The sequence below is a fragment of the Lepidochelys olivacea genome (assembly GCF_965140295.1).
Source record: "Lepidochelys olivacea isolate rLepOli2 genome assembly, chromosome: 16".
Classification (NCBI taxonomy): Eukaryota; Metazoa; Chordata; order Testudines; family Cheloniidae; genus Lepidochelys; species Lepidochelys olivacea.
In genome coordinates, this window is record NC_140426.1 from 21,881,174 (window position 1) to 21,898,991 (window position 17,818).

General features: G+C 50.0%; 1 protein-coding gene across 5 annotated transcripts in view; it reads right to left on the reverse strand.

Moving 5' to 3' along the window:
- Positions 1 to 17,818, reverse strand: part of GPSM1 (G protein signaling modulator 1) — a 144,845-nt gene that overhangs the window by 77,713 nt on the left and 49,314 nt on the right. For all 5 annotated transcript variants that reach the window (XM_084649700.1, XM_084649704.1, XM_084649701.1 and 2 more), the window contains 5 exons: positions 17,358 to 17,500; positions 12,936 to 13,059; positions 11,377 to 11,492; positions 10,164 to 10,319; positions 4,855 to 4,963 (listed from right to left, as the gene is read on the reverse strand). In XM_084649700.1, the coding sequence (XP_084505826.1) occupies positions 4,855 to 4,963; positions 10,164 to 10,319; positions 11,377 to 11,492; positions 12,936 to 13,059; positions 17,358 to 17,500 (648 nt within the window). The remainder of the gene's footprint in view (positions 1 to 4,854; positions 4,964 to 10,163; positions 10,320 to 11,376; positions 11,493 to 12,935; positions 13,060 to 17,357; positions 17,501 to 17,818) is intronic.

The following is a 17,818-nucleotide window of genomic DNA, read 5'->3' on the forward strand; positions in this document are numbered from 1 at the left end:
CTCTGAGTGGCATAGTAAGGGGCCGGCGGCGAGATTGGGTAGGTGGTCCCGGGGGGGCAGTCAGGGGACAGTGAGCAGGGGGCGGTTGGATGGGGTGGAGGTTCTGGAGCAGGGCGGTCAGGGGTCGGGTAACAGTGGGGGCTGGATAGGGCGTGGGAGACCCGGGGGGCCTGTCAGGGGACGGGGGTGTGGATAGAGGGGTTGGATAGGTCTGGGAGACCCGGGGGGCTTGTCAGGGGGTGGTGGTGAGGTCCCGGGGGGACAGTTATGGGCGGGGGATGCTGGGAGGAGGAGGTTAGGGGACGAGGAGCAGGGGCGGTGTTGGATGGGTCAGAGGTTCTGAGGAGGGCAGTCAGGGAGCGGGAAGTGGGAGGGGTGGATAGGGGGCAGGGGCCAGGCTGTTTCGGGGTACAACCTTCCCTACCCAGCCCTCGATGCAGTTTTGCACCCTGATGTGGCCCTCGGGCCAAAAAGTTTGCCCACCCCTGGGCTCGGAGGAAGGCTGGCCACCGGAACTCTGCTGCTGCCACTGGACATCCCCTCAGACTAATGCCCAGACACTCAAGGTATGACTGGCATGCGTGTAGGCTGGCTGCCAGCATCCCAGGATGGGAGCTACAGCCACAAAACTTTGTAAGGCATGCAGGGTTGCACGGCCAGTGGTGACATCATCAGTTATTGGTCTGGATCGTACCCTGAACCCCATGTCAATCCAAAATATTTTATCCATCAGCAGTGCAAAATGATGGTTGGGGGGGGGGGTGTTTGTGTGTCACTTTATAACTGCTGATATCTCCTTAAAAAGCTCAACTCCACTGTGCTGAAGAACAAGAGAGATGAGCTGTCTAAAAGTTGGGAACAGACTGTGCAGGATCCGAACAGGTTTCCGCAAATATGGGAACTAACTAGCCAGGAGTCACCAGCACATAAAGGTCATTTGAAAGTAGCCTCTAATTTCTCTACCAACAGCAGTGTATTTTAGAAACGACATCTTGGTCATCCAGAGAACACAGCTCCTTAATAAATGCCTCACTGTGGCTTATCTTGTGGCCATTCGAGATAGTCCCTATGGTGTGAGCAGTCTTAAAAACAAAGTAATAAATCCCCATGTTATCTTTGACAAAGCACTGAATCCCAGTCAAAGGGAGCAAGATCAAACCATTTCTAGTTAGGCAGAAATCCTCTCCCGGTTACACCAGATTTGCTGTTGAGATGATCTCCAGAAAATTTATCCTGTTCTGGTTGGGTCCTAAAGTCCCAGACACACTCTACGAAATGTTTAGCTGATTCCCACTTGTTTTGGATGACCCTAAAGGAAGAATTAATATCCGACAGAGAAATTCTGCCAGTGGACTGCTCGTGGGCACCTGTCAAAACACATAGGTCCTGAAGGGGGAATATGGGGACAGAGATTTCTGACCTAACCCTGGATCTCCAAAAACAGAGATGCCGCTTTGCTGTGAACGGAAAAATGAAAAGGTGGGCAGGGTCTAAAAGTTGGGACGTGGTCCACATTTTTTCTTGTATTTACATCCCTTGCTCTGTCATCTTGGAGCAATTTATGTCCCTAATCTGGCTCTTCACTCACTAAGAGCAGACGAATGCTAGAAATTAATACATGCCCTCCCCCCCGTATCCCTGAAACGGACATGATTTTTCAGCACCACTCCATATTTAGCAACATGGGGGAGTTTATTAGCCACCTGCCATGAGTAAACCCCTTCTGACACTGCCCTGTAATCAAAGCCATCAGCCCACAAAGAACACAGTATTGTAAATCCTCAAAGGCTTCCCCCCGCCACCTCCAGGAGCAGTCAAGGCTGCTATTGTTTCTGTCCTCCCATCCCCATTCATCTGCAATGCCAACAGCTGAACCTCCATCTGGCTGTGAGTAATCAGCCGCACGCTGGAAGACTCCAACCCAAAGCCGAAAAGTCAATTTGTTCTAAAATGAACAGGGCCAACGAACAGTGTTTCTCCTGAATGGCTGACAAGTATAATTAAGTGTATAATTAGGCTGGTGTGTTAGCCCTACCCCAAGATTTAGCCAAGCTAATAGAGGCAGGAGAATGTACAAAGCACTTATAAATGGTGGTTTCAATTAATGCTTCAAAAGGGCAATTTCATCAACTGGGGAAAGCTTTAAAGGTACCATGGCTGATTTCCGCATATCAGGCTACAAAGGGTAAACAACAAAGCACATTTGCTGTCTAGATTTCTAAGCCACCTGAAAAGCCTTTGGCTTTGTCTAGATCAGAAAAGTTGCATCCATATAGTTAGATTGCTTAAAACTGATCTAGTTACACCAGTGCAAAACCCTAATGGAGACGCTTAAACTGGATTAGCCCTCACTTGTATTGATTTGAGCTAAATCAATATAAGCGAGGTTTGAACACGTTTAAATGTGGCTCTGGGGTTTGGACTCAGGTAGCTAGCTCGATAATATATATAGGAAAAGCAACATGTCAAAAACCCAACTGGCTTGGGCTTCAGGCTATGAGCCACATTCAGATCTAGAGCAAAGTGGGTGAAACTTCACGGATGCCTTCTGCGGGGTTCGCCCTGGGTCTGAACGTGCCCAATGTTTGTGGACAGAGGAAAGTGTTTTCTGGGGTAATTATATGATTGCTTTGGCTACCGCTGGATTAGCAACTCTCTTGTGCTGACCCTTTCGGTCATCTGTGCCCCAAGAGGCACCTTTATATAAACATAAAAATAACAGCTCACAGTTTTAGGCTTGCAGAGGATATTTGTCAGTCATTTCCTTGGTAGCGGTTTGAGCCACTCGAGGCGAGAGGTGCCAATGCTGTCCTTAAAAGATGAGTGACGCTTGTCTGGCTGCGGTTTGAAAACGCAGACCAAGGCCTGACTTGCTTCTCAGCCCCAGCCAAGCCTCTGTCTGCAAACCTGGGTGGAAGGCTCAGGAGAACTGGCTTCTGAGGGGGCCTCCCAGCACTTCTAAGCCAGAAATATGGTAAGAAGAGCCACATGGGGCTATTCTGGCCCTTCCACTCTGAACCTAGAGGCACCCAAGCGAGAGCAAAACCAGGATTGGGAGGAGAAAGGTAACCGTTTGGTTCTAGAATACAACACTGACACACAAGGGGTGTGACGCTGTAGGGAATACGGGAGACACTTATGATGCTGTTGACACCAATACTATAAAATTGCAAGGAATCTGACCAAATATGCCATGTGAGGTATCTGTGAAAATGTTATAATTTGCCAAGTATGAACATCTTGTTTATATGTTTGTATCACTTTTGTATTGTAAGTTATAGATATGTAAACTGTCTGTTTTTCAAAACTTGTGCTGTGTTTCTGGGTGACACTCCCAGACGGATTGGCATCAGCACTGCCTAGCCTGTTCAATGCCCATCAAGAGTCATCAGCTGCACAATGAACCAATTGAAAGGAGCCAGGGGATACACCTATTGAGTCAGCAAGGCATGTGGTATGCCTGTGGACAGAGAACGCTAAGGTTTTTCCATGCCATGTATTGTGAAGCTTATGTTTGGGACACAGGAAGTACAAGCCACGTGGCAAAAAGACTATAAAAGGCAGCTGCATCAGCTCCATTTTGTCTTCAGTCCTGCTTCTTACCTCTGAAGTAACTTCTCTACAAACAAAGCTCCCAACAAAGGACTGAATGACCCATCCAAGCCGTGAATGTGTTCCAGAGGGACTTTCAAGCCAGCAAACTCACCAACACTGCTAAGAACCTGATACATGAACTTTGAAGTCTCTGTATGTATCTGAGTGCTTTATCATATACCAACTCTCTTCTTGTCTTTCTTTATAATACACCTTTAGTTTTAGGCACTAAAGGACTGTCTGGCAGTGTGGGATTTTGGGTAAGATCCAACTTAATATTTACCTGGCAATGTGGGGTTCAGAAGAACATTTTGTATAGTGGGCAGAGTTTTTCAAATAACTTCTCACTGTACTGGACCTAGGTGCTGACTGGGAGCCAGAGAACTAGAATGTGAGATTTTTTTTTTTTTAACTTGATGACCAGTGTGGGGATCAGAAGTACAGTCTGTAACACTGAAGTTAAACTCATCCACCAGTCAATCACCATTTTTGGGAGTATCTGCTTGCCCTTTTGCAGCCTGCCCTGACCTTGGCATTTTCAGTGAGGGCTACCCCAGACACCCTGGGTCACAAGGGGGATGGCTCTTATTTTTTCCCATCTTTACACAGAAACGTTCCCTGCCCCTTTCTCAATCATGTTCCTTATGGTGCCGCAGGGAACTGCCAGCCCTGAGTAAAACAATGTTTCTGCTCACCCAGAGATGTGGCCTCACATTGCATCTGAAGAGAAAAGCCATCACCCATCTCTTTCAGACCCCCTGATCCTCTACAGAACAGGACTGGGCTCTGAGTCAGCTACATGCTCTCTGAGTTCAGCCAAAGTCACACAGCCCAGGTCTCAAATGCGGGTGTTCTCCTAAGTGGTTTGACACGTTGTATTTAGGCTCCTCCATGCCAGCTGGAGCCCACCAGTGCAGAATAGCTTGGAAAGTGGGGCCCACCCTTTCCTTTTTGCCTTGGCAAACACACCCCAAAAACCATGCCAAGAAAGCAATTTGCAAACCAGGGCCGAGTTAGCCAAGTACAGTAACTATGTTAGCAACAATTAAAAGGCAACCCCGGTGTCAGTGGGTCTCCCATGATGAGATTTTTCCAGCCTAGATTTGCAATTCTCAAAGATACCACATAAAAAACAAGCACCACACACGATGGAAGCTTTCAAGACTGGAGAAGAACTCCCTCAGTGTGTCTTAGCATAATCCAGGCCTTCTTCCCAACAGGGAGATCTGGTTCACCCTGATCCAGACTAGTTCATCTTACCTCTTGGGAGATTTCAAGATGTTTCCTTGCAAAGCGCAGGGCTTGGTCATGGTTCCCGAGAGAGATATAGGCATTTCCTAGACTCCAGCAGGCTCTTCCTTCTCCCACTCTGCAAAACAGGAAATCATCATCCATAGGTGTTCTGTGAGACACAGCAAAAAACAGCAATTTCAGAACCTGTATGTTTCTGGCTGCTCCTTGGAAGCATCAAAGGCCCTGTTTTCATGTTGATGTCTGTGCCCACTTTTGCACACATAATCAAGCCTATGGGTGAAATCCTCGTTCCATTGAAGTCAATGGCAAAGCTCCCATTGATATCAATAGGGTCGGGATTTCACTCCGTATCTTACAGAGCAGCTATTTGCATGGCATCTCGCTGCACCTCGAATAGTGGGCTGCACACTTATAAGCCGCGCGTGCAAGCTGGCTGTGCAGAATGAGGGCACCCCCCCCTTTTGTAAAGGCAACCGGCTGGGACAGCTGACGCGAGCAGAGAAATCAGAGACCCTGGTGAAAAAAATGGCTCTAGACTTTAAAAAACCTGGGCCAGATAATCAGTGGGGTAAATCAGTGTAGCCCATTGACTGCTATAGAGCTTCATTGATTTATGCTGGCGGGAGATCTGATCCACTGCGTGCAAGGTCAACAGGCAAGAGGGGGATTTATTTTCAGTGCCTTGTGGATAAAATGGCCTTTTGAGAATTCCTCTTTCCTAAGACTGGTTGTAATCACTCAAAAACCACCTTGATTTTTTCTCTCCCGTCACCAAATCAATCAGTTTCCCCCCTTGCCGGACTTTCCCCCATCCTGGGGCGAGCAGCTGCCTCTACAGCACTCCCACCCCCCTGGAGAGCAGAGGGGTGGGAAACTGGCAATCACTCTGGGGGTCCCCCGTGCAGCAGAGCACACATGTGCCCGTCCTCATCTTCCAAACACAACCAGATGTTCAGCAGGCTGCTGTCCCTGAACTCACCCCAGCTACCCCCTGGCAATTAACCCCTTCGCTTCGCACACAGGTTCCCACAGCAACAGTGACAGGGCATCCAAGAGCCGCCCCATTTGCTCACAGGCCAGTGATGAATAAGCAGGAGTGTAGCACAGATCAAACACAGCAACATGCAACCTGCACACGGCACTGGCCTTTTAATGAGCGGCTCCATGGGCCACACACAGAGACTGCCGCAGCCGACAATAACCTCAGTTACCACCTCCTCCCCCAGGGTGCAGCTTTTCACAGTCCACCCCACTTCAGGCATGAACCTGAGAAAGCAGGCGAGCTCTACCCCACGCCTGGAGGGTCATCAGACTGTCAGAGCAGCAGGGGAAGGCCTCCCTGCACTGAGCCGGGGAGTGGTAGAGAGGCTGCCCACTAGCACATAACTAGCCCAATGGCATGTGTAGTAAAAGGACAGGTGCCTATTACCTACCACGGAGCGGAACCCATGCTACTCAAGGGGTGCAGGCGGGGGGACCTACAGAGCCCCCCTAAATCTGTTCATGAGGAAGACACCGACAGGGGGAATGGGCTATTGGAGGGTTTCTAATTTTCAGTGGGTTTTTGGTTTTTTAAGGAGATTGTGACTCACTTTTTAGGGTTAAACATCATCTCCCCACTCCCATGTTTAAGCATTTCCTTTGAAGCAACCCCTCCATGCTCTCCACTCCTCAGGGCCAGCTCCCAGGGGGGCCAGAAGATCTTTACGACTCACCAGCCTCCCCTAAAGACTGCTCCCAGCTCCACACAGGAATGGGAAGTCCAGCGTGTGTTTGATAAAAACCTGTTCCCTAGGTTTTGCTTCTGCGCTGCTTCTACTAGCATCAACCTAAATGCAGAATATCCCCTCTCAAAGCTCACCAGCCCCCTTAATGCCCGATGGACTCCCAGGGGGCTGCTGGGAAAGAGACCGCTCTCCATCTCCCAGGGAGCCATCGGAACCAGCATCTCACCCAATGGGGTTTCTGATCAGACAGTAAAAGCACAGAAATATGCAGGCTGGCTCCATTTTAATGTCCATGCTCCATCTAGTGGCAGGAGTTAGCAGGGGCGCTGGGAGGATTTTTATAGTGGGGATGCTGAAAGCCATCGAACAAAGCTGCAAAGTCAGTCAGCGATAGAAGTCGTGCACAAGCTTGCGGTTATTCCTTCCATCCAGAGGGTGCTGCCGCACAACAAGTGCTCTTAGACCCAGTGCCCCTGGGGACTGGAGTGTCCCAAAGACTCTTTGGAAATTGCTCTATATGGGGCCAGGGAGTGGTCTTTTCATAGGCTGATTAGACAGGAAGGCCTATTTCAACACACCTAGTCCATCCTCGGAGAGCAAGGCTGTTCCTTCGTGCCGCTCTGTAGCGCTTCGTCCTGTCTCGCTTTCCTGGACTCTCAGAAGTTAGAGCTGGAAATGACCCACCGTATGGCTTCACTGCGATCACGGGTGGTGACTGCAGCTCCTGAAGACATGCCCCCCATTCCTCTCCCTGCCCGAGCAGAGCTGTTCTTTCCCATTCAAGCGCTTGGTCTCGTCTCCAGCTATGGCATTCCACCACTTCCACAGAGATCATCCCACAGCCTGAAGGGTCTCCCCGTCAGATGACCCCAGTGACAGCGGGTCTCCCCTGGGGGGACAGTTGTACCCTCTGAGGACGCTCACTAATTAGACTTCACATTAAAGCGACACCAGCACAACACTATGGCTTCTCACACTGAACATCTGAGGCTTTTCATTCAGATTCTGCCCTGAAACAGTCCCTGGCTCACTCCATCCATTCTATTCTACAGACCGGTCAGCCTCACCTCAGTCCCTGGAAATATCATGGAGCAGGTCCTCAGGGAAACCATTTTGAAGCACTTGGAGGAGAGGAAGGTGATCAAGAACCTTAAAAATCAACACTATAAAAGTCAACATGGATTCCCCAAGGGCAAGTCATGATGAAATAACTGGCTCTGTGGATATGATACATCTGGACTTTAGCAAAGCTTTTGATACTGTCTCCCACAATATTCTTGCCAGCAAGTTAAAAAAGTATGGATTGAATTAATGGACTATAAGAGGGATAGAAAGCTGGCTAGATTGTTGGGCTCAATGGGTAGTGATCAACAGCTCAATGTCTAGTTGGCAGCCGGTATCAGCCAGGGGTTGGTCCTGGGGCCAGTTTTGTTCAACATCTTTATTAATGATCTGGAGGATGGGATGGATTGCACCCTCAGCAAGTTCAGAGATGACACTAAACTGGGGGGCGGGGAGAGGTAGATATGCTGGAGGGTAGGGATAGGGTCCAGAGTGACCTAAACAAATTGGAGGATTGGGCCAAATGAAATCTGATGAGGTTCAACAAGGACAAGTGCAGAGTCCTGCACTTAGGACGGAAGAATCTGGGGACCTACTGGCTAAGCAGCAGTTCTGCAGAAAAGGACCTCAGGATTACAGTGGATGAGAAGCTGGATATAAGTCAGCAGTGTGCCCTTGTTGCCAAGAAGGCTAACAGCATATTGGGCTGTGTTAGTAGGAGCATTGCCAGCAGATCAAGGGAAGTGATTATTCCCCTCTATTCAGCACTGGCAAGGCCGCATCTGGAGTATTGCGTCCAGTTTTTGGCCCCCCACTACAGAAAGGATGTGGACAAATTGGAGAGTCCAGCAGAGGGCAACGAAAATGATCAGGGGGCTGGGGCACATGACTTACGAGGAGAGGCTGAGGGAACTGGGCTTGTTTAGTCTGCAGAAAAGAAGAGTGAGGGGGAATTTGATAGCAGCCTTCAACTATCTGAAGGGGGGCTCCAAAGAGGATGGAGCTCGGCTGTTCTCAGTGTTGGCGGATGACAGAACAAGGAGCAATGGTCTCATGTTGCAGTGAGGGGGGTCTATGTTGGATATTAGGAAACACTATTTCACTAGGAGGGTGGTGAAGCACTGGTGGAATCTGCATCCTTAGAAGTTTTTAAGGCCTGGCTTGACAAAGCCTTGGCTGGGATGATTTAGTTGGTGGCGGTCCTGCTTTGAGAAGGGGGTTGGACTAGATGACCTCCTGAGGTCTCTTCCAATCCTAATCTTCTATGATTCTTCTATGGAACGGCTCTTTCCATATGCCCCACAAGAGTAGACCATTCTCACAACACCCCTGTGGGGTGGGTATTTGTAACCCTATTTTATTGATGAGGAAAGGGAGGCATAGCACGGTGAAGTGGTTCTCTCAAGTATCCTAGTGAATCAGTGACAGAGCCAGGAATAGAACCCATGAGTCCTGATTTCCCAGTTCACTACTCCACCCCTTGTGTGAAAACCCTCATTATACACAGCCAAATATTCAACTGGGCCTGGTTTTGGATGCACATCTTGGGCCTGATTTTCAGAAGGGGTGGAGCATCTGCAGTGCCCATTGACTTCATCTGGGGTGTGGGTGCTCAGCAACTAGGAAAAACAGGCCCTTAGAGGGTGTCTCAAATTGGACATCCACAAAGCAAGGCACTGTCCACTCTTTGGGTGCTTTGACCACCCCCTTTAATGGCACAGCAGATCATTCAACTCAAATGCTCTCCCAGCTGGATACTTCCTTCTCCATTTTGCAATTCTCATTTCTTCTAGTCATTTGCCAGTTCCTTCCCTTGAATCTTCTGCGCTGTATGAAGCTGAATATCCATCTTGCTCAGGTTTTAAGAGGGTCATTTGCAGAGATCCTCAACAAGCTGGCTGAAAATTCACTTAAGGACCTGAAAGAGACTTGAGACCCAGCATGGCAAAGCTCAGGAGTCAGGAAAACTTCACACAAGGCTGGAGGTAGATGCAGTAACAAGTTGGTAATAATTTATCTATGGAGTAAAATGCATTTCCCTAACTATTCCGGGCAATACACCATTTTTCCCCAAATGCCATTTCTGGTCACATCAGTGTGGAATCTTATTGCAGCTTCTCAGAGCTTCCATTGCTAGCAGGACACAGCGGTGGGGCTTTTGGGCTCATTCACTGCTCACTTTACTCCTTAGGCAGAAGCTATTTTACATCCCGGCGGGTGCTCACCAGGAGGTTGCATGGATAAACAGGAGTAGCAGCTGGGATAGAGGGCTGAACACAACAGACCTTTAGTAATTCTCACCAGAGAGCTGATATCACCCACATTAACACAGCTGGGGGTGGGGCTTTGACTCCATTGTAGGAGCTGGACCATAGGAAAGGTTTATGAGTCTGCTACTATTGTAGAGCTAATGGTCTTAGTCCTTTAGCCCTAGAGGCTCAGGCTTTTAGTGTGAGAGACGCTGGGTTCTATCCCCGCTGAGGCCATTATACTAACAAGGCACAGATGCGGTCCCAAATCTCTCACCTGTCCCCCAGCTCCTGCGCTATCAGCAGGTGCTTTAGATGGTACTCGATGGCTCGCTCGTAGTCTTGGAGCAACGTGTAAGTGTTTCCGAGGCTGTAGCAAGCCTGAGCTTCTACTGCTTGGTCTTTCAGCTGTCTGGAGAGTTGGAGTGTTTTCCTGCAAAAAACAGATGGAGACAGACACATTCACGCACAGCACACGTGCAAGTCAGGGAGAAATGCTGATCTGCTGAGGGTAGATTCCTTAGGGAGTTTATCTGAAGCCAAAGAATGCCACATTCTAAGGGTGTGTCAGCACTGGAGGTGGGATTCCAACTCGTGTAGACATCCCGGTGCTAGCTTTGACGGAGCGAGTGAGCTAAAAACAGCGGTGTAGCCGCAGAGCGCCACGTATGATCTCATCCAATACCCAAGGTACATGCAGGGTGACGCACTGCTCAGTCGGAGCTAGCGCGGGTATGTCTACCGAGCTGGAAATTTTCCCTCCAGCTCTAGTGTGGACATCCCTAAGACCTGCTGATGGCTGCCCCCACCTTCCCAACCCAACCCTGTGCAGCCACTGGCTTCCGTGCTTTACACCAGGGTGAATTTAGACCCGTTGTATCAAATCCTTTTTTTCCTGCCTGATGAAGCTAGGGTGTTTTGTGTGTTTTTTCAGTGAGTGCAAACAAAGGGAAGCAAATTGGGGGGTACCCAATTTCTGGTTCTGTCAAGCAGAACCGATTGAGATAAGTTTGGGTACGTGGAGGTCTGCAGAAAGGCTGGAGGCTTTGTCACGCCTCCTGTTACACAGCAGGCAGTCCCTGCTCTTTTGGGATGTAGCCTCCTTGGGTACAGCTCTTCCAGCACCAGCACGGCAGAGCGCTGCTTTGGAGAATCTGAGAATTTGGAGAAATTTGGGGAAAGCCAACAACACGCACCAACTTTGATCTGTACAAGTTACAGAAGTGGCCAACAGGGGGCAATGTAACACACATATCAATTGGGAGCCTAGCTCCAGCTGGAGAAAGACAAGACCGAGAGTCCCTCGAACCGGCTCCCGTTCCCTGTGGGTGGCTTATACCTAGTGCTTGTGTCATGAGTCTGAAGTCCCAGGATGCATTACAACAGACCAGGGGAATAGCTTCGCTCAGCCTGGCTGCTCTTGAGCATTCTGCCAAGACCGAGCGCCCAGAGCCCGGCCTTGGCTTTCCCCAAGCAGCCGTGGCACTTACTTGTAGTACTCAGCCGAGATGTCAAACCTGCCGAGGAAGATGTGTGCATTGCCCAGGTTGCTGTACGCTCGCCTCTCGGCTGCTTTGTCCCCAAACTCCTTGGCGATGGCGAGTCGCTGAAAGTGACACAGGCAGGCGTGTGAGAACGTGTTGGGGAAGCATGTGCTACTGCTGGCAACTGACGTCCTCTCTCCAAGGCCCAGACCCAGTGAGGCGTGTGCCTGTCAGTCCGGGAGCAATCCTGCTGGCTCATAGATAGGCGTGTAATTAAGTGGTCAGCTGGCGGGGGGGGGTCCCAAATCAGCTGGAGAAGTGACGCGGCTGATCACTCCGCCGTAATGCCCAGGAGGGGTTCTGTTGCGTCGCTCAGGTATGTGGGTGCAGAGTGAATTCCCCTCATCAACTGGCTGCGTCTCACTGAGCCCCAGCCCCGCTCTTCAGCCTTCCCTCCTTGGTTCTGCACTGCTCCAGCTGGGCCCATGTCTCATCCCTTATCTGGTTCTGCCCCACTCTCCTCTCTTCTCCCGTGTTTGCCCTGCCGCACCCCCGGCTTTGCATTGAGCCTGGAACAGGGTCCCAAGCCCTCCCCCTCCTTCCCACCCCATTTGGCCAGGTGCTGTTTCTGCAGTTCCTCCCCCGGTCACAGAGGAGCAGCCTGTGTGGTTCCAAGCAAACCCCACTGCAGGGCTGTAGGCCTGGCTGCCGACCCCAGGAAGGGGAGGCCATGCGCAGAGGCTGCCAGGCTGACCTGCTCCAGGCAGCTCTTCATCAGGCCGACTGCCTGGGACCCTCCGCCTGCTGGGGCCCACTCTCGGACCCTGCCTGCTTTCTGTAGCTTCCCCCAGCTGATCTCAGCTGAATCAGGTGCTCCCGCGACAATCATCTGGCACCTTGCAAACTACCAGGCTCCAACAGGGCTCCACGCAGAACACAGCTGGCTGGCTCCAGCCCTCTGGCCCCGCCGGGGAAGACCACGCTGTCACAACCCTGCTGAGACTTATCCCGTGCCAGATACCTGCTGCGCCCCTAAGAGCAGCCTGTGTGACCACCCCACTTGATGCTGGCCCCGCCGCCGCTGACGCTAACTCAGGCCACTTGGCCTGGCGCTGTGGGGCCAGCCAGTCACCTGGCGGCCGGGTTACTCTTTGGCTGGGAAAGCCTGGCCCCATCGCACCTTTGACCGTGTTCCTTCCTGGGGGAATTGTTCCATGCCGCGAGGCAGCTGTCCCAGCAAAGATGGGGCCCGAGAGCTCTCTCTGCTCGCACTGGAGCAGGGCCCCGGTAAGGCAATGAAGCTGGGTGCCAGTCACTTCACAGTGGGCTGTTTCAAGCAGAGACAGCCTTACTCCCACTGGCTTTGGGGGGATACCTTGTGGAGTCAGGCGATACTCAGCCTGAGGAAGGGTGACAGGATCTGGTGTGCGGTGTCTGTAATGGGAGATGAAGGATTTGATGCAGCTGGGGGCTAACGGACCAATGTCTAGTTCCCTACTGCAGGCCAGGCTGAGGAAGCGACTGGATTGCCCAAGCCCCATGAGAATGATCGACACCCTCCTTACCTCTTTGTGGAAAGCTGTGGCTTCGCTGAAGTTGCCGAGCAAGTACTGGGTGTTGCCGAGGTTCCCATAGGCTCGGCCCTGAGCAGCTCGGTCCCCGAGCTCCTTTACCAGAGACAGATTCCTCCTGCAAAAAATCAGAGCAGCCCATCTGGTCACTCAGCCAACGGGCATCCAGCTCCTATTGACCTTAACATGAGATACAGAGAGCCCAGGGTCAAAGTAAGGGGCTCTGAGGGGACACAGCTCTCCCGGGCCTGCGTAAACAGCTCCCCTCGTAGAACAATGGTCTCAAGTTGCAGTGGGGGATATCTAGGTTGGATATTAGGAAACACTATTTCACTAGGAGGAGGATGAAGCACTGGAATGGGTTCCCTAGGGAGGTGGTGGAATCTCCATCCCTAAGAGGTTTTTAAGGCCCGGCTTGACAAAGCCCTGGCTGGGATGATTTAGTTGGGGTTGGTCCTGCTTTGAGCAGGGAGTTGGACTAGATGACCTCCTGAGGTCTCTTCCAGTCCTAATCTTCTATGATGCGATGATCTGCCCCTCTTCCTCGCCTGATGTGGCGAGAGCTCCCCCTCCCATTTCAATCACCTTTAATCGCTGGGTAGAATGGCGCTTTTACGCCTTCAGACACAAGCGAGAGATTCCACCTTGGGACACTTAGCATTTCACACAGGCCAGACCCTTAGCTGGCCCAAACCAGCACCGCTCCCTCAACTTCAGTTGATTTGCAGCAGCTGCCTGGGTGTCGAAACACCTTCAGATCTGCTAAGAAATCACAGCTCTTTACAAAGGGAGAACAGTGTCATTACCCCCACTTTACATATGGGGAAACTGAGGCACAGGAAGGGAGCGTTACTTGCCCAAGGTCACCTAGCAGGCCAGTGGCAGAGCTGGGAACTCAATGCATTACCACTGGTGCTGCCTCAGTGTCCCTTATTCTAACCATCTCTCCTTACACACAACTGCCCTGCTCAGCCAGAAGAGCAGATACCTTCATGCCCAGAGTTATCTCAAGGAAAAAGCCAAGGAGAGAGCGTTATTTTCAGCTTTCAAGTACAGCATCTATTTCAGGGGATGGTCCCTGGGAGTCATGCTTTGCCTCTGTTTCCCCATCTGTAAAATGGGGATAATGACATCTCTCATTTGTACAGCGCTTTGAAACCTATGCATGAAAAGAACCAGAATAAGAGTTCGATGTTATGATTCTTATTCAACGTTGATGAAGTCAGGAAGAAGAAAGAGAAACAGGGGAAAAAAAAGCGGGAAGGGCCAGGAGCATTGAGCTATTCTTCTCCCTGCCTTCCCAGCGCTGGCAGCGGGGATGCATCTGAGACGAGCATGACTGGATGCAACTCTGCAACAACAGGCACAGTCAAACCCTCTACAGCATCTGCTCAGCACATTCAGAGCACCCTGGACGCTTCAGGCTGGCACGAGTTCACCCTGTAGATGCTCAACATGCACTGCTCCTTTGACAAAAGGAGGGGGAGCTATATCGAGGTGCTATCATCTCTGCAGAGACGAGGAGACTGATTTAAGGGCGATGCTCGCCTCTCCCTTTCAGACAAAAAAGGTTATTTTTAAAAACCCATTTCCTTAACTGAAGTTAAAATCAAAGGGGAGAAACCTTGCAGATAGCTCTAAATAAGCCTAGTGACAGCGTTCCAGCATATGCCATAGCAAAAACATCTACAGCCATTTGGAAAAGGCAGAGTTGTTACTGTGGGACACGCTGCAATGCCTCTGAACTTCATGGTGACAGAACAGGAAACTCCTTCTGCAGAAACGCAGGCCCTGACCACTTAAACTAGAGGCGATCTGTATTAGCTATTGCAGTATAGGACCAATTATACAAAGTTGAAGAGTTCTAATTCTATTCAGTAGAGGGCAGTAGTATGCACACAAGTGAGTTTGTGAGTACATTTCCCCCCTTCCAAATTATCATACTTTGTCCAACATTGTGGCATCAAAGCAGATGCTCAGGGACTGAATTTAACTGCATGTGTTACTGTTTGACCTATTCTGAGCTATACTCAACACAGGTAAGCTCAGAAGCTTAGTTTACAACTCTCTGAAAGAGTTTTGTTTTATTCTTTTTAATTAAAAAAGCCTGCAGTCTTTCCTCATCCCTCCTTGTAGAGAATCCCATTCCCACCCCCAGAGACCCCCAGCAAAGCACCCGTTGGTCAAAATTATATGAACTGCCAGGAAGCACCATCCCCACTGATTATTCTGGCTCGATTAAGATAAGGATCGGAGCACAGACAAGTGACATCTGACTCTGGCAGATGAGATCAGCTCTGGTCCAGCTTTTCATCTGCTGAGCGCAATGTTTCTGCATCTCTGGTCATTCCCACGCAGCTGCCAGATGGGACAAAGCAGCTTATTCTGCTGCTTCTCTAAGCCGATCTCCATAACAGTATGTACAGCATTTGGGTCCCTTTAATCCACAGCTGCTGAACCAGACCCAGCTGATCCCACCCACAGAACAAACATTCCTGTTCCCCTTTATCTTTCCAGGGAAAGAGAAAACCATAAACCCTCTGCAAAAATGTGCAAGGTGTTTCCTTTTCCAATTCTAGGCACTGAAATTGTACCACACTATAATATCCCCAGTCCCATAGTAAAAGGAACAGACACAAAATCTAGGGACCATAATGCAATTGTTGACTAATGCTTCGTTCATTACAGATCATCACAAACTCTCTATGCACAGCAGTCTACTCCTCCTTTCACTTCGCTTATCCCACATGCTTTATACGATCCCCTTGCTGTACTACATTATTTCAGCCATCTTGTATTTGAGCTCACTCAGACTCGAGCAGGGGACTGCAGTTTGACGTACCATCAGTCAGATCTCTAGCTATATCTCCATTTATCTCCTTACAGTATGTGGCAGGGGAATAAACACACAGGGGTTACAGGCACTGCACATTCTTAAAGAGGAACTGAGCCTGCTCCACAATATAAAATAGAGTTATTTAGGATTTCAGATCCTTGGCAAAGTCTAATGTAGCAGTATATGATTATCAACATTTTGCAATTATACAGAGCCTTTCATCAAAGGCTCTCAAAATGCTTTGAGATATTTAAGAGACAAGGTGGGTGAGAGAATCTCTTTTATTGGACCAACTTCTGTTGGAGAGAGAGCAGCTTTTCAAGTTCAAAAACTCATTTCTCTCCAACAGAAGTTGGTCCAATAAAAGATATTCCCTCCCTCACCTTGTCTCTCTAATATCCTGCGTCTGCCTGACACAGCTACAACACCGCATTGAAATGTTTAATGAAGTTTTACACAATGTGGAAACTGAGGCAGAGAGGCCAATGGCCTGATTTTTAGAGGTGCCGAGCCCCCAAAGACTTCCTGTAGGTTCTCAATATCATGGAATATCAGGCCAAAAGAGACTTGCTTAAGTTCTCACACACAACCCGGAAGAAGCCTAGAAGTCCTGGCTCCCAGGCCCTCTCCACTAACCAGAAGTGTCTGTCTCCTGCCTTGCCATTTAAAAACTATCAATAAATACATTTCAAAGCAGCCAAAAAGCCAATTCCTCCTCTGATGGCCTGCCAAGAGTAGAGTCTCTCTTCTGCCCAATCCCACAATATCGCCAGCACCTCAGGCAGGCCGAGGGATGCAACACTTTGAACTGGTAGAGGTATCCAATGCCACTGCCAGCCGCAGGAGAATGATCTCCAATCTCAGGTCCTGGTATCTAAGTTCCCCTTTGGTTCAGTTCATGTTTAGTGCAGGGGAAGAGAGGTCTTTTCCAGGAGGCACTGGGTGAGGGTCTCTGGCCTGTGTTACGCAGGAGGTCAGACTAGATGAGCCTAATTTCTGGCCTTAAAAATGTCATCAACTTTTACTTTCCTCCCTGCTTCCCACTCCCCCCACTTTCTGCCTTTATTCTCCTCTCAACAGCCCATATGGGTGTGCCCCACCCTGCCAAAGAGGTGAGCACACAGGCCCCTCTACAGGCAGGCAAGGTGGTCCTTGGGTCAGCCACAAGGGGTGGGTTGATGTGGGGATCACAGGGGAGCAATGCACAGCGCTCCCCTGCCCAAAATCTCAGCCAAATCCGCCCCCAGCTCCTTTAGTCAGGCGAGACCCAGTCACCTTCTAAGTGGAGTGCTTTAAAGAAGGCTGTGTGAAAAATCACTTGTCACAAGGCCAGTGCTGTTATCTTTCACCTGACGTTCATCACCACACTTCTGCAGCTCCCCAGAGCTGTCATCAGGACAGTAACAAGACACACGCAGACAGCGCTGGAATGATGCACTCATCACTGAGCACTGAGAGTGCGCCAGACGCTTTGCAAGTTTGCCACATGCATGATTGTAGTCGGGTAAATTACTGCCAACCACAATGGGGCTGTCTGTGCAGCCCCATCCCCTGCAGACCTGGGAAGGGTGGGTACTTACTCATAGTATTCCGAAGCTCTCTGAAGCGTCTCCTTGACTTCTTGAGGCAGGGAACCTGGGTCTTGGGCTGTGCTCCAAGACAACTGCTTTCCCTTTGCATGATAAACATTGCCAATGTTATACAGCGCTCTAGCTTCACCTACCTGGAAAGGGGGGCAGAATCACAGAAGAACAGGTGTTACATTCCACATTGCAATGCCAAGCTTCCCGTCTCTGGGCAAAGGGCAGCTAACCAAAAGCCAGGGCAGCCTTGCAGACCATTACAGCTTCATTTTAGAAGCTGAGTCTGGGGGACTGGATGAATCCAGGGACTGTTTAAAAGGATGTAGAACCTGCCACCTTTAGGTCGCCAGTTCAAAGCCAGCCCAGGTCAATGATCCCTAGCTCTTACCTAGTGCTTTTCATCAGTAGACCTCAAAGCACTTTACAAAGGAGATCACTCTCATTCTCCCGCTTTTACA